Raw genomic sequence first — 16,182 nt, forward strand, 5'->3', positions numbered from 1 at the left:
ATTATTATCTCTATAAATCTATTTATAGATAGTCCTGTATAGATTTTTCCAATTTTTTATATCCGTAGACATGTAGCATTATATGATTTAGGTAATAAAAATAATGGCAACGTTACATCGTAATAAAGTTTTGAAAAAGGAATACGTTTTTGCGTCACTTCCGGCTGTAGTTGGCTAGTAGTAAAAAAAAAAGTCTGATTGCCATGAAATTGAGCTAGCTAGCCACCGACAACTGTCACTACACTAGAATCAGACCATCCATGTCAAGACACAAGAAGGATTTTCGAAGTCTCGTGCTGCTTGTGTGTACATACAGGGCGCACCAGTCTGCCTGCCGACCTACTGTGAATCGGTAAGTTGATAGCTTTGAGACCTGCTGTGCTAGCGAGGTAGCGTTAGCCGCCGCTAGGTGCCTGCTTTGCTAACGTAAGTGATGCTATCTGGACTGTTAGCTGGCATTAACCTGCAGTGGCTAGTGTCCAATAGTAATGCGTCGCTTATCGAAATGGTTATGCTTATCCAGTGGTGGGTTTGCTTCCAATAACGCAGGTTCCAATAACGTTAGACGTTAATATCGCGTTAAACTATAGCGCTGTGTTAGCATATCAGTCACTCCCTGTCGCTCTCTGTTGTGGGGGTGTTGTAATTAGTCGCTAGTGTCCACGATCACACCAGGGCATCTGAATTCCTGCTTTCTTGCAGAGCGATGTTGCTGCTTCACCGCATACTTTATATAGATTTTCCTCTAATAAATGTAATTTGGTTATAAGAGAAGCAAATGACCATCAGCCGTGTAACCATTATAATAAATATGTGTTGTTTATGTGTGAATCAAGGTTGAATTTCGTATTCTTATAGCTGTGATACCTGCTTACTATTTGAATATTTTTTTAATGCGTGTGTATAATCGTGTTTGCTGCCACATTCTCTGGTAAAAAGTAAGAATTGCTAACATCAGATTCCTGATATTGATCATATCTCTTCTCATATGAGCACACATAAGCTCTAGAAGGAGCTACATTAAAACAACCAAGTGGTCATGCGTTTGTGATTATTCAGTTTTTGTACAGTTTATTGTCGCATGGCAACAAGCCATTTTAATGTGTTATCATTTTTTATCTAGATCCAGCTGGCTCAGTGACTAGACCAGAGGACATTGGCACCATCGTGTGCCAATTTATTTCAAGATCTTGGGATTTCTGAATCCAGGTATGTTCACAACTGGATTGCTATGCAGGGTTTCCCACAAGTAATCGGTTAGGGGAGATGGTACGCCATTGTTAAATCTATCTCTGTTTTTCTTTAAATTAAAAACTATATTGATCAAGTAATCCACCTGCATGTAATGTACTTATCAGTGTAGTTCTTAGATGACTGATTAAACATTTGCCTTAAGTGTCCTTTGAAATGATGATATATAGAGCAACTATTAATTTTCTCTCAATTTTCAATCAAACATAATTGTGTTATTTAATAAATGTAATAATTTCTTCTGAATAGAGTGGGGAGGAAAACTGTGGGAAGCCCTGCTGAATCGAAAGATTTTGCTTTTTGAATGTTACTATTCTCTTTATCTGCTGCCTAATTGCTTCCTCTTCCATGTTTCTTATACCAGAAGATGAACGGGCTGTCCATAAAAGAGCTATGCTGCTTGTTCTGCTGCCCTCCTTGTCCCAGTCGCATTGCAGCCAAACTGGCTTTTCTCCCACCAGAGCCCACCTATGCCCTTCTTCCTGACCCAGATCCAAGTTCTGGAGCTGGAACTGCATCTGGATCCAGTTCCGGGGCTGCTCTGCCATCTCTTGGAGCACCAGGACTGCGTTCCCGCCTGAACACTGGTAGTGGAGGAGGAGCAGTAGGTGGTGGTGGTGGTGGTGGTGGGGGTGGAGGAGGAGGAGGAGGGGGTGGTGGAGGAGGAGGAGGTGGAGTAGCAGGTGGAGGAGGAGGTGGTGCCAGTGGAGGTGGGGCCGAAGGCAGGTGGAAGCTGCATCTCACAGAGAGAGCGGAGTTCCAGTATTCGCAGAGAGAGCTGGATGTGACAGATGTATTCTTGACCAGGTCCAGCCGAGGGAACAGAGTTGGATGTATGTACATTCGCTGTGCCCCCAATGCGAGGTAAGAACCCAACCACGCACGAATACTTTGAGACTGGATGTGCCTCCACACTCATACAAATAATATAATATACAACCCCAATTCAAAAATGGTTGGGACGATGTGTAAAAGGTAAATAACAGAATGCAATCATTTGAAAATCTCATCAACCCATATTTTATTTAAAATAGAACATAAACAACATATCACATGTTGGAACTGAGATATTTTGCCGTTTCATGAAAAATATGAGCTCATTTTGAGTTTGATGGCAGCAACACATCCACATGACTTGGTATAAAAGGAGCATTTCTGAGCCTCTCTATTGTAAAGATGGGCAGAGGTTCACCAATCTGTCACAAACTGTCTAAAATTTGTGGAACAATTTTGGAAAAATGTTCCTCAAGGTAAAATTGCGACAACTTTGAAGATTCCACCATCTACAGTATATAATATCATAAAAGATTCAGAGAATGAGCAAGAATCTCCGCGTGCAAGGGACAAGGCCAAAGGTCAAAACTGGATGTACACGTATGTGATCTGCAGGCCATTAGGCAGCACTGCATTAAAAACTGGCACGATTCTCTACTGGGCATCACTGTATGGGCTCAGGAACACTTCCAGAAATCACTGTCTGTAAACAGAGTTTACTGTGTAATCCACAAATGTAAGTTAAAGCTGTATCATGCAAAGAAGAAGCCATACGTGGACACGATCCAGAAATGCCACCATGTTCTCTGGGCCAAAGCTCATTTAAAATGGTCTGAGGCAAAATTTAAAACTGTTCTGTGGTCAGATTAATCAACATTTGAAATTGTTTTGAAACCATGGACGTCGTGTCCTATGGACTAAAGAAGAGAGAGACCATCCAGCTTGTTATCAGCGGACAGTTAAAACGCCTGTATCTCTGATGGTATGTGGGTGCATTAGTGCTATGGTGTGGGCAGCTTACACATCTGGAAAGGCACCAGCAATGCTGAAAAGTACATAGAGGTTTTAGAGCAACATATGCTCCCATCCAGACAACGGCTCTTTCAGGGAAGACCTTGCATATTTCAGCAAGACGATGTTAAACCGCATACTGCATCCATCACAACACTGGTCTGCCTGCAGTCCAGACCTTTCACCAATAGAAAATAATCGGTGCATCATAAAACAAATAATCTGGCAAAAAAAGCCCAGGACTGTTGAGCAGCTATAATTCTGGATCAGAAAAGAATGGGACAACATTCCTCCCTTAAAGCTTCAGCAACTGGTCTCCTCACTTCATATGTTTACAGACACTTGGTAAACATCACCCTGTTCCAACTTTTTTTTAGATGTGTTGCTGCCATCAAATTCATAATGAGCTCATAGTTTCCATGAAATGGTAAAATGTCTCAGTTTCAACATTTAATGTTATATTCTATTGTTATAAAATAGGGATTGATGAGATTTGCAAATCATTGCATTTTATTTTTATTTATATTTTACACATTGTCCCAATTTTCTTTTTTGAATTGGATTTATATATGTATATGTTCATATGTTCCCAGGCATATACTTAAATACAACAATTTGCCGTCAGTAGTGTCCTTGCTTATTCTCAGCCAGCTTTCTTACTTCCTTTTTCTTTCTTCCTCCTTCCTTCTTTGTCCCTCAGGTTTACAGTGTTGTTTTCACATGGTAACGCTGTAGATCTGGGCCAGATGAGCAGCTTCTACATTGGCTTAGGCACACGCATCAACTGTAACATCTTCTCTTATGATTACTCTGGCTACGGTGTTAGCACTGGGAAGCCTTCTGAGAAGAACCTTTATGCTGACATTGATGCTGCCTGGCATGCCCTGCGCTCCCGGTAAGCAAGCAGACATCCGCACAAAAACACCAAATGCCAGTTAAAATGTCTTAAGTAGATGAATTAGTAACAGTCACTCTCACCACTGGCAATTAGCTTTTTGTCAAAACAACATTTAGTTGGGTCTGTTTTATGCAAACCTAGTCCGTACTGAGCACAGTAACCTATTGCTGACTGTCAGCCAGTCAAATCAAAGCAAACCATGGCTATATATCAATCAGACAGTAGATTGGCTGTGGTATGCTCAGCTTCACATGAAGCAGCAGCATTTAAAGTTCTCTAAAACTATTCCTCTTGTTCATATACTGCCACTCTCTGAACCTGAAGGTGTGGTGACTGAATACAATCTGAGTCTGACAAGTGCCTTGTATTTTATGTCTAAACCTGACCCAAGCCTGATCCAGCTGAGTTTTTGCACTGTTTTTTCTAGTATGTAACCTAATCAGAAGGAACATGGCCATTATGGGCACATTTTAGTGTTAAATAGAACTTTAAATTAGAATAAAGAACAAACATGAATTAATGTATTTTCTTTTTTTTTTTTTTATAGTTCAAAGTATTTAGAGTTATGCTTATTTATCCCAAGCTGCGTGACCAATCCTGGCCCAAACGTAATTTCTAAACTTCTGTCACAACCAGACCCTAATTCCTTTCACATGGAAACTGTAGGTTTCTAATGTGCTCTCTCTAATATGTACATCATGTGCAGAACACAATGCCTGCAAATATGAACCTACAGCAGAATGAAATGCTGAATGAGGGAGAGAAATTTAAAGGTCGATGCTGCCTCATTTTTTTAAAATTGAAGTTTGCACAAAGTCAGACTGAAATTAAAGTAATACAAAGTGCCTTGTAGATTTTCAATAAGTTGCTTTTCACTGCTGAAAAGCAGAGAGTGAATTCAGCTCTGCTTTACTGTTAAAAAATAATTCTGTTTGTTATGTGTGTTATTAACTGTCTCTCTCCCGTCTCTATTGCTCTCGCAACTGGCACTGTCACTCTGCAAAGACACTAACTAAAAAAATAAAAATAATGAAAATTCACAAAGCAGCATTTTCTTGCCACTGCAGAGTAAAAATCTGCGTCAGAGGTATAGGAGAAATCAGATTTCTCTTCTGCAGAATGTATATACAGATTTCCAGTAACCAGATTACTTGCATGTAATCTTCTCCTGACATTTAATTCTGTAATCTGTGTGTGTCTCAGGTACGGCATCAGCCCTGAGAATATCATTCTGTATGGGCAGAGCATTGGCACAGTGCCCACAGTAGACTTGGCATCACGATTTGAGTGTGCTGCTGTGGTCCTCCACTCTCCTCTCACCTCTGGCATGAGAGTGGCCTTTCCCGACACCAAGAAAACCTACTGCTTTGATGCCTTCCCTAAGTAAGTTCCTCAACTGAGAACATATCTTAATTTTATTTTATATACTATCAGTGCTTCTTTTTTAATATTAAATTTAACACCTTATAACACTTAAAGCCTTTATTTTTAGTATAAAGTATTGTGAAGGTGTATGTTTAAAAAAAACAAAGCACAGCTGAATGTAGTCAATTGCAGGAAACTAAAATGCTGATGATTTATCAATGTGTACAAACAAGAATGAAAGTGTCTGTTGAAACAATCCTGGGGTTAGAGTCCAGTGCTTGGTATTGGGCAAAGACAATTGGTTGAATTTTAAGTCAAATGCTGGTTTATTGTTCTTAGAACTTGTTTTAAAGAGGTGGAAATTAAATGTGCTTCTAGTTGTTAATGATAAGAATGGTTGTTTGAAAAACAGGGTTCTAACTGCTTCAAAGTACCTGGCTCAAACTTCAACATAGCAAGCTGATCACAGCTTTGTAAACCGTGTACATGTAAGATTGCCTGTCTCAAAAAGTAAAGTCCACTTGGAAAGAAAAAGGAAAGGCATATTAATGAGTAAGCAGGTTTCACTCACGCTAGGAGCTGTACCAGGCTGTTGGAATTGGTTCTCTACTGTTTTCCTGTATGTTGAAAAATTGTCTAGTTTGCTAATGAGGCTTGACAACATCATGATACACTGCGGGATAATATAAATGTGCCCACCATTGGTGATTTTTCCACATATTTCTATCAATTCATTTACTTATGTAATATCTCACATTATATCAGAGCATTGTGGGCTGTGCTGCATGTCATGGAGCAGGACTGTAGTATGGAGAGAAAAAAAAAAAATTGCATTACAAAATTATATTGTATTATTGCTTTGTTTTATTTGGATCCACATAGGTTGTTACCTTGGCAACAGCTGCTCTTCCTGGGGCTTTTATTGTATCTTTTTGCTTCAGATGTGATAAAGTGCCTTGATTATTATTTTTTTTTTACTTTCTTACCCATAAACTTTTTATTTGCTATTTTATCTATAAAAGGTGTATTTTCATAATGTATTCCTATAATGTAATATGATGTTGGGTGTTTTGCCTACTTAGCATTTGGATAGAAAGCAATGGAAACTCTAGGCTCCTTACAGCAATTGTTTAAACCAGCAGTAGAGATGCTCTAGAGACAGTGTTTAGCTTTAACATCACTTTAAAGTATCATCAAACACATGTTGACTCAACTGCAGATTATCAGTATCATAATTGTCTTTGTTCAATATTGATGGAAAATGTAATCGTGAAATCAACAAAACCCTGCATTGTTAACAATTGAACTGCTTCCACTGTTTTCCTGCAGCATAGAGAAGGTGTCAAAGATCCCCTCTCCAGTGCTCATCATTCATGGTACAGAAGATGAGGTGATTGACTTCTCTCATGGCCTGGCCCTGTTTGAGCGCTGTCCTAAGGCTGTGGAGCCCCTGTGGGTGGAGGGAGCCGGTCACAATGATATTGAGCTTTACAGTCAGTACCTGGAAAGGCTACGGCGCTTTATCAACCAGGACCTGGCTGCACAGCATGCCTGAGAAACAAACATCGCCTCTCTGCGTTTTGTATGAATGAGACCGCGTGTGTGCGCGTGTGTGCGCATGCGTGCGTGTGTGTGAGTGAGACTGAATGAGAAAGAGGACGCCAGCATGTTTGCAAAGTATGGGTTAGAAATTAATGTTTTTTCACATCTGTGTGTCTTTAAAGCACCACACCTTTCAGGTTAGTTATCATCACAACCTACAGGATCTACTGCTTCCTGTTGTAAAGGTGAGAATATTTTTTTAATCTTATCATTTGCTGTAACTGTTTGTACGGTGGATTGTGGTGAAACGCTAAAAACTGAAACTGAGATGAAACAACTTCACAAATGCATTTTTTTAATGTGGGGGGGAACAAAATTATAAATTATAGGAACAACAATGTGTTTTGTCCAAAAAGGCACACAGATATTCTTTTTAAGTATGAGGAGTGAATGTAGTGAGCATGTTAATGAGTGAATCATGAACGTATGAATATATCCATATTTACATGCACCTGCGGCATCTGCATAATGTGTGCACGTTCGTGTGTGTGTGTTTCATGAATGATCAGCGCTGAAAAAAATGAAGGACATCCTACAGTCTCGGACAGCTGCAAGTGGAGGAGGCACATGGAGACTTATTAATATTGATGTACTTTTGTTTCTTTTTTTGTGTGAGTATGTATGAAGAATACCTCCACAGCTTGACCAGTTCCCAGCTACAGTGGACAAACACTGGTCAAGCATCCTCCTCCTCCTCCTCCACTCCCTGTTTACCTGTTATTGGACATTCATCTGACTGCCAGGGCATTTTCCAAGTTGTTGTCCAGCTAACACTAACCTTTGTTTTTGTGGTTTGGGGGTCCATCTCTCTTCCTTTAGTGTCAGTTATGGCTGACACACAAGGTCTTCTCTGGAAGACTGTCATAGCTTATACGGCTGTCTCATACTTTCTCCTCTTTCATTTTCAGCTCTTTAAAGATCCCCAGAATGACCACCTTCCATTTTGCTGGTTGCACTGTAGTTTTAGCATTTTACTGTCCACAGACTTTACAGAGAATTATTTTAATTTTCCTGTTTTTATTATTTCCAACCAGTCCTACATATTCTGAACAAGAAGCATTGAATGGCTTAAATGCAAACAGGCCAGAGAGCCACTCTTAGGATGTGTCTGGTTATTTGGGTATTGCTTTGGCATTAATTAAGCAGCAGTAGAAGTGCAGGTATATTCAGTTATACTCACAAATTTTCATGTCACATTAGATCAGTTTACTGTAAACAGAAGTCGGCAGCCTTTAGTGTTTAGTGATGTGACATTTCAAAGGCTGGACGGGCTGTGATGACTAAGTAACAGCAGTAAGTAAAAGAAATAGTTTGATGTGTGGGGAATGTGCTTATTTACTTGTTGCTTGAGTAGATTTATAGAAGTCTCATGTGGAGAAGCTAGGATGTGACTGCAAACATATCGCTCAGTAATATATAAAATAAACAAAGAAATATTTAATTATTGAGCTTGCCAGGTCAGTTTTTGTTGCCTTTGAACAAAAACAGGCTAATTGTTTCACTTGTTTTTAGTCTCTGCTAAGCTAAGCTAAGCTATCATAGGCGCTTGCAGCAACATAATTACCTTGCAGACATGAGAGTTGTATCTATCATCCCATCCATCTCATGGGGCAAAAAGTGAACAAATATATTCCCCCACTGTCAGACTATTTCTTCAGGTTCAGTTATTAAGGATGAGTAATGTGTAATCTCCTCTGGTGAACCGACCTTTTGGAGCCATGTGCTCTGACTGGATTTTAACAGGACAAAATAGCTTCTTATTTCACAAAACTAATAATAATTACATCTGATTTATTAAAATAATAATGTATCATCGAAATCCCACTCAATTCTAGTGTTTATAACACCAATCTTGTTTCGCTGGTGCTCATGAGAAGAGCCAGACAGCCTCCTGTTCATGTTTACCCTCTGCACCTTTTTGTCTTGCTATTACACAGTTAAAGATGTTTTTCATGGTGAAGGTCCATTAAGTGCGTGTTTCAGAATGGGGTACCAGGATGGGAACCTACCATGGCTCTGTTTATTCTCTGTGGCCCTAAAAGTACAGGAGCTCTCTTATGGGTGGCAGCACACTTCATGTCTGACACAAGCCATGTTTGAGCCTCTCACTGTTGGTGTGGTGCGGGTTCCACCACACACACACATTTGCACATCATCACACATACAGCATATACATGCATACACTCATTATACACATACTGTAGTAAACAGTATATTTACACATTTATATATATCAGATAACGCATGAAAAAAGCAGGTCTTAAGTTCAGCACTATTGTACAAAGCATCCAAAGTGTAATAAGGGTATAAAATGTAAGTGTGTGTGTGTGTCGTCTTCACTATTATTGAGTCTTCTACAGACTGCCAGTGTCACGGATACTAGCACCCCACCCTGTGTGTAGACCTGACAAAGTACAAATACTGGTTTGTGGTGACAAGCTAGTACCGCATTTCCAATTTACACAGAACATCTGCTGCACAGGAGACCCATCAGTATCAGCGACAATAGCTACGTTTTTGTTTTTTTTGTTTTTTTTAAGGAAACTAAACTAGCACTAATCTGATCACTCCATTTTGGGAGTACAAGTGGTCTTAGCATGCGGAGGAAAGGTTATCAAACATCACTGGCTTGCTATCATCATTTTGAACAGGGAATCTTTCCATCTTTCTTGTCCTGTGTGTCTCTGATATTTAAATAATAGGAACCAGTCACGATCTCCAACCCGGGATCCAAGCTGTCAAAAGAATTAAAGTTATCGCCTCTCTCTTAAAATAGAAGTAGGCCAAAGTTTTTCCTGGGCAGATCGTGTTATCAGGGAAACCACTAGATCAACATTTCATTCTTGGGGTTTGGTTCAAAAAAGAAAGGGGGTGGAATCATGCCATTTTATCTGCACCACTAAGGTTGCCGAACATTGTATAATCTTGTCCTGAATGTTTATTGATTGGGGTGGGGGGAGGGCCAAGCAGTGAAAACTGTATGCATGTCTATTGTGTTTTGATGAGGAAGTGACAGGGTGGGATGTTATCTCTATTATGTATTCTATGTGAGGGTAAAGCTGAACTCATAGCGTGGAACATTGAAGCGCTTTAAAAAAAATGGGACATTTGAATTTTTTAAATTGCTGATACTAACTGATGTATTGTTGAGTTTTGTGCTAGAGTTTGACTGGGGGAGTGGTGGGAGGGGGGGTCTAGACAATATTAATGGGCTGTTTATATGGTGACTGTACTTACCTATACTTTGTATTATTATTTGTAATTTTGTTGCTTTTTTGAACTGAGAATATGTTGTAATCAGATTAATTCATGGGACTGAATCTTGACCTTTTTATTGACAACAAAATAAAAAGATCACTTATGTACAAAAATATTACATTTATAGCTTTGTTTTTTTAAACAGTTTTTGTATATTGTATAAGTTACAAATGTTTACCAGGTCTGGTTGTCCATAATATTAAAATACCCATGTGCACTGCATCAGAGCAGAAATAGAATCACTTATTTCAACACAGATTTTTTTTTGACACAATGTGTTCTTTTTAATCAGGAAAATTAATTTGGAGGCAGTTGATCAAATGTGTATCAACCACAGATGTTACCAATTCTCTAGCATTTATTAAAGTGACTTGTGTGACAAAAAGTCAGCAGCCAAGGGGCTATGATTATATTGTTGGGAGTTTTTAGGGCCGGAATTTTTGAAGTGTGATTGAATCCAGGTCTTAGTATTTCATCAATCACTAAAGTTTAATGGAAGTTACTGCCATCTGCTGGCCAATGCTATCATTAACAGACTATTGTTACCAGACTCCATCAGTTAACCGTGAATCATGGGACACAGGTCCAAGAAATCCAAGAAAGTCATGGGAAAAGTCAGTCAAGCTCAGCTGTTCACTGGTCAGAACACATACAAGGCTTCAGCAGGCTGCCTCCATATGGCTCAGCACAGGAAAGACACCCATAACAGGGAACATTGTTCTGGTGCTTCTGCTGAGGCCTAGTTTAAACATCCCAAAGGAACTTAGTGCTTACCTGTGTCCCATGTATGGCATAGTGCTGGTACAGGTGTGTATATATATGTTGTGCAAGGGGACTTTGAGCACAATATTGTGAATGTCCGTTAAAAAAAAAAAAAGAAAAAAAAAAGGACTTGCTATATATCAATAAATGAAGTGTTAGGATGCCTCTCTGAGTTGGCACAGAATTTTATACAGTAACCTTAATAAAGTGAAACATTGCACAGATTCCTTGAAGGATTTGTTTGCTCCTGTCCCCTGCCACTGGCTACCTTTCTTGAAACCTGCAAAAGAAGAAGTAGTAGTGGGTTGATGTTTAATTATTAAACACTAAATTCAATGTCATTGAAGGGAAAAAAGATGCAAAACTTCAAAAAGCACATGCTTGATAACATGCGACGCAGCTGGAATGTAATCTTTTGTCCATGTGGCAGTTGTGAACCCGTAGAGCAACTTTGTTCAGATCTGCTCTGATCTGTACATAATGGTTTAAAAAGTCACCATAACCGGTTTGCCTCCAGTTCCCGTCAGAATTCTTTCTGTTTTTTGTCCTGATGACTTTGTTTTTTTGTTTTTTTGTTTATGGTTGTGTGTCTACTCACTTTCTTTATGGTGGAGACCACTCAGTCAGTGCTCCCAAATAGTTCAGCTTCTCCTCCAGTGCTATGATCCGCAGTCCAATGTGTCCTAATGCCAACAGCAGCAACACCATCCTAGAAATGCACACAATAACATCCTGAATGTCTAAAATGCTCTGAAAGTCTCAGTTTTTCCACTGCAATTTGCTATTATTCAGAAAGTAGAAGTACAGTCGAAGATGGGTGTGTGCTTAACAACAACAACAACATATCTGTAAATTCAATCTGTGTAGAGCCTGGCTGAACACTGTGTGATAACACTTAGTTACAGTAAATCACGAGGATGAGATCATTTTCTTTCCTTAAGAGCCATTCCAAAGTGCGTGTAAATGTGTACTTCATAGTGCTTTAGTTTATAAATTTTGATGTCGGGTCGAGGGTCATGCCTGGAAACACGGGTTCGAACAAAGGCTATATGAAAGCCCTTTCTCAAAGAATAAACCTATTGTAACACTTGTTTTTAAAATGTCTAGGTCATTGTCTTCTAGCCATTTTTCACCAACTGAAATATTAGTGAAAATTACTAACGTGTTCAAGCAGCAAAAAGTTGGACATTGATGGAAGGTGATTCAGACATATTACTTGATGGACGTAGTATAGATGCAGTGACTCTGAGACATATACTCACAGCATCATGTAAATGTAGAAGAAAATGTGCAGATGCCCAATCTCTCTGTTGAGGAAGATGGATGTGATCTTCTCAATCGCCCTCCAAATCCACGATACAGCTGGATGGGACAGAAATCATCAACTCATTACTCTGCAGTGAAATATTACGCATTGTGACAGAGTCATTGTGACTATGTCTTTGTTTTCTGAGGCCTCACACACACCTGTGTCATTTTCATCAGATAAGCTGTTTTGACGAGTGGAATTGCTTCTTGCGTAATCTGCGAAGGCAGAAATGTAGAGTGTCGTTACATTCACTGGTGTTGTTAATATATTACGTAATCCAGTCATCAATAGTATTATATCAAGTAAAAGAATACAACTTAAGCACCAAAATCATTATTAAAAAAGGGTAAACACATTCACCTTCTAAGTTTTTTCTTACCATCACTGGACATCTGGGGAAAGCTGTGTCCAAGATTAATGGTGCTTTGTTGGCTCAGATCATAATCTATGCTGTCCTCCAAACTGGAAGAACTAAAGATCTGTGGACAAGGACAAGTCTTTATCCTCATGACACATTAAATCACTGAAATTCCTGTTTTTTTGGAGGCACATGAGTATCAAACCTACCAACTCATTATCTGCTTCATTCTCTGCAAAGGACAGATGAGGGCTGCCACTTGAGCTCTGCTTTAGACAAACATAGAGAAATAAACTGTTGTTGTTTGGGAAGATTACTGGCATCGTGTGCATGTAATTGAGGGGAACAGCACCTGGGCTTTCAAACGGATGGTTTGGAGGAGTTTGTAACACGTGTCTCGGTTCCTCACAGACACAAATAAGTGCTGAGAGAAGGAAAAAGGAAGAAGGAAAAGGATTAAGTGTGGGACAATACTATGTATAATCAGTTTTAAGAAGATAATTTGAAGCTTTAGTTTGATGCATGACTGTTTTACTGGAGTGGAATTTAAATCACATTTTCCTACTTGCTTTGTTTTTTTCATGTCTTTCCTTTTATAGAGTGATAAAAACCAGTGGAACCATTTGAGTTCAAGTGGATTAACTGTAAAAATCTTAGAAATAATATATTTATACGGGAAATTAATTAATTCAAACTCAAAACTCTCAAAACTCTTAACTTAAACCTGAAATGATCACATTGATTGGTTCTGAGTAAGGTTAACAACATACTGTAGAAAAATCACAAATTTGTGTAAAGGTGTTTTTGTCATGGTAATTTCCAAGATCAAGCAGCTGCGCTACTGAGGTAGAAACCTCAAGAGGATTCTCAATGTCACTGAGCACCGTACGTAGACATTTGGTTTAGTATTAGCAATTTCAGTTTTTATCGACATCCTCTCATCAAATTTCCCTGCACGATTATCTGTAATGCAACGGTGCAGTAAAGTAAACAGAAATCCTTCAAAGTGTGTAGTCTGACCTTTTCATCCACAGTCTGAATAGACAAAATGGACAAAGCTGAGTTATGGTTCTTCACCTCCTTGATTGTGGACACAGGAATCACTACCTGCAATGTGTTGAGAACTTGATTGTTGTTGCATTCAGAGCATTAAAGATGCTGTTACAATACAGTCATATTACACTGTAGATGTGAGCTGAAACTTGATCCTGTATTGATGTTACTGAAATAATTTCCCCTATGCAGAAAGCCTCTAACAGCCAATGCTAATACTGACTGCCTCTTTTTTAACTTCTGGAATATGTGAGCTTAAAAACTGTTATGTTGAACTGAATTCTTACTAGACAATATAAAATATATTGCTTGAATTCAGCAAAAATTGTGAATCTGAGAAAATCCCTTTGCTGCCAACACTGCCATCGTAAATAAATGTTACTAATGTGAATATTGTTTCACCTAATGCCTCTCAGTACCTTACCTTGGTGTCTTTGAGAAGAACCGAAGAATAAAAACACACATAGTTGGATGAAACAAAAAGTCTTCCATGATACAGCACCTCCTTCTGCAAGGCACAGGTGAAGGCTACAGCAAAGAGTCAAGCACATATACAGTTATACAACACTGACATGAAAATCTAATGAAAATCTAATGCAGTTTCTTCTTGTCTGTTGAATCCTTCACCAACATGTTCCATTTGACTATTCAGTGAATCCCACTTTGCAGAGAACAAATACGAGGCAGCAAAGGGACCAAGTGAAAAAGGACACAGTGTGATGTCATTTTCATGATCAGTATAAGAAATCCATTACAGACTCTGAACCCCAGCTCAACTCACTGTGTGTCATTTTCTCTTCCTCAGGAATCTCTTGGAACAGTTTGTGAAATGACTTATTGTGCTTCAGTAAGCTCTGTGAGGACACAGTAGTGAAGTGTTAATAAAAACAAAACATATTACTAAACTGCTTTAGTTCTTACTGTAGCAAACAGAAAAACATGTGGGAGACTTACATGGTTGTTAGGTTCATCTGATTGCTCAAGGCCGTCCTGCGTTACCGCCTGCTCCCTGCAGACACAAAGAGGTCACACAAATGAGATAGGGATGTTATCAGGACTATGTCTATGTGCAAGTTTAGTGTTCTGGTCATACCTGAGGGACACAGTGGAGTTCAGGCTGTGATTAAGCTTCTGAACCTCTGGTTGGGCATCGTCTAGACTCTGTTTAGATTTCTTACTGCTAAACCTGCTGCTGCCTCTTCTCCCTCCAAGGACGTTTCCATTTCCGTCCAGACAGCTGTCCCAACAGAGCAGCAGATAAATGTCACTGCTGATGAACCAGCTTACGTATGACGCACACAGGTGAGATATATTTAGAACATCTCGGAGTAAAGCAAATATACCAGCAATAAAATAAATACAAATAAATCAGATAAAATAATAATACATACAATTGAATACATGTATTTCTCCCTGGTGGGAACATCAGTAAATATGTAGGATTTTAGAGTGGATAAACAACTCCTCTGTGCTGATGGTAAACATTTCATTAGCTTCACTTTTGCTGTTGCATCAGGTGACGTCTGATTTTCACAGACATAAAAAGCTTAAAATGAGGGTTTAATGTCAGCAGAGTATCAACTCCAACTCCAACGTCAACTGAACAGTAAATAGCTCAAAGGAGTGAATATACTGTTCTTGTTTGTTTGTGAATACTATCTTTGTCAATGTAGGCGTCTGTGAAACTGACTTATTACAAGTCTCAGTCTCAGGGAAACCTCCCCGACCAGCATTGAGAATGATTTCACTTATGCAAACCAGCAGCTACAAGCAGGTGACAAACCTGATTAGCTGCAAGAAGTGTGTAACTTGTTGCACGTAAATGCCCCAGGATAAACTCTCCATGTGTTGGACTGTATCACAGAGCACCGATATTAACTCATTATTTTTCTGCATATAAAACCACTCCCGTATCTTACTGCAGCAACCAATCCCAATCCCAGGTACATATTTCTTGTATATTCCTAAGGTGCAGACAGAAATGGAAAAAGGTTTGTTTTCTCTGCCCCAACCTACTTGAATCTCGGATACACCCCAGTTCATCCTTGGAAATTAGGTTGGTAATGTCAGTGGAATAAGGTTAAATAAAGCTTGTGAAACGAAATAAGTGTCAATAAGTGTTTAATAAATGTCAAACAGTGAAACGTGCATACTCACAGAAGGGTGTCCAGTGACAATTTCCTGCTTTTGAAACTCATGCTGGTGATGAAACTCTTCCAACTCACACATCTGAACACATCTACACAACTCCGAACATTTAGTGCAAAACTCCGTCTGGATCTCTTCAGCTTAGTAAAACATGTTGAGTGTGAGTTTATGGTTTCCTGGTGGCAACTCTAAACCTGCAAGGGGCAGGTGAGAAACAATGGAAACGACAGCCTACTTTAAGGATTGGCTCTTTAGTGTTTAGTCAACCAATCAGCTGTGAAAGGTGGGACGTTATACTGAAACCAAACCGCAGAAAAGGCCACACTACACGGCTTTAGCTCCCCAATGGCAACTGCTCCTCTGGGTGATGCTACAAACAGGACATGTTACAGT

General features: G+C 39.2%; 2 protein-coding genes across 3 annotated transcripts; one reads left to right on the forward strand and one right to left on the reverse strand.

The window, feature by feature from the left end:
* The first annotated feature begins 152 nt into the window (after positions 1 to 152).
* On the forward strand, positions 153 to 10,274 carry LOC137098311 (alpha/beta hydrolase domain-containing protein 17A-like). Its single transcript, XM_067474442.1, has 6 exons — positions 153 to 352; positions 1,124 to 1,209; positions 1,616 to 2,115; positions 3,737 to 3,931; positions 5,138 to 5,317; positions 6,629 to 10,274. The coding sequence occupies exons 3-6, from the start codon at positions 1,619 to 1,621 to the stop codon at positions 6,852 to 6,854; spliced, it is 1,098 nt and encodes a 365-aa protein (XP_067330543.1). The 5' UTR covers positions 153 to 352; positions 1,124 to 1,209; positions 1,616 to 1,618; the 3' UTR covers positions 6,855 to 10,274.
* LOC137098312 (GRAM domain-containing protein 2B-like) lies at positions 10,218 to 15,973 on the reverse strand. Of its 2 annotated transcripts, none has more exons than XM_067474443.1 (13): positions 15,799 to 15,973; positions 14,735 to 14,878; positions 14,596 to 14,650; positions 14,423 to 14,495; positions 14,066 to 14,169; positions 13,609 to 13,695; positions 12,941 to 13,012; positions 12,798 to 12,857; positions 12,610 to 12,709; positions 12,389 to 12,445; positions 12,184 to 12,283; positions 11,520 to 11,630; positions 10,218 to 11,201 (listed from the first exon to the last, which is right to left on the reverse strand). In XM_067474443.1, the coding sequence occupies exons 1-12, from the start codon at positions 15,837 to 15,839 to the stop codon at positions 11,525 to 11,527; spliced, it is 999 nt and encodes a 332-aa protein (XP_067330544.1). In that variant the 5' UTR covers positions 15,840 to 15,973; the 3' UTR covers positions 10,218 to 11,201; positions 11,520 to 11,524. The 2 variants fall into 2 exon arrangements, with proteins under 2 accessions (XP_067330544.1, XP_067330545.1); XM_067474444.1 differs by having other exon boundaries at positions 12,798 to 12,854; positions 15,799 to 15,970.
* Between the last annotated feature and the right edge of the window lie 209 nt (positions 15,974 to 16,182).

Source organism: Channa argus, chromosome 14 (genome assembly GCF_033026475.1).
Source record: "Channa argus isolate prfri chromosome 14, Channa argus male v1.0, whole genome shotgun sequence".
In the NCBI taxonomy this organism is placed as follows: Eukaryota; Metazoa; Chordata; class Actinopteri; order Anabantiformes; family Channidae; genus Channa; species Channa argus.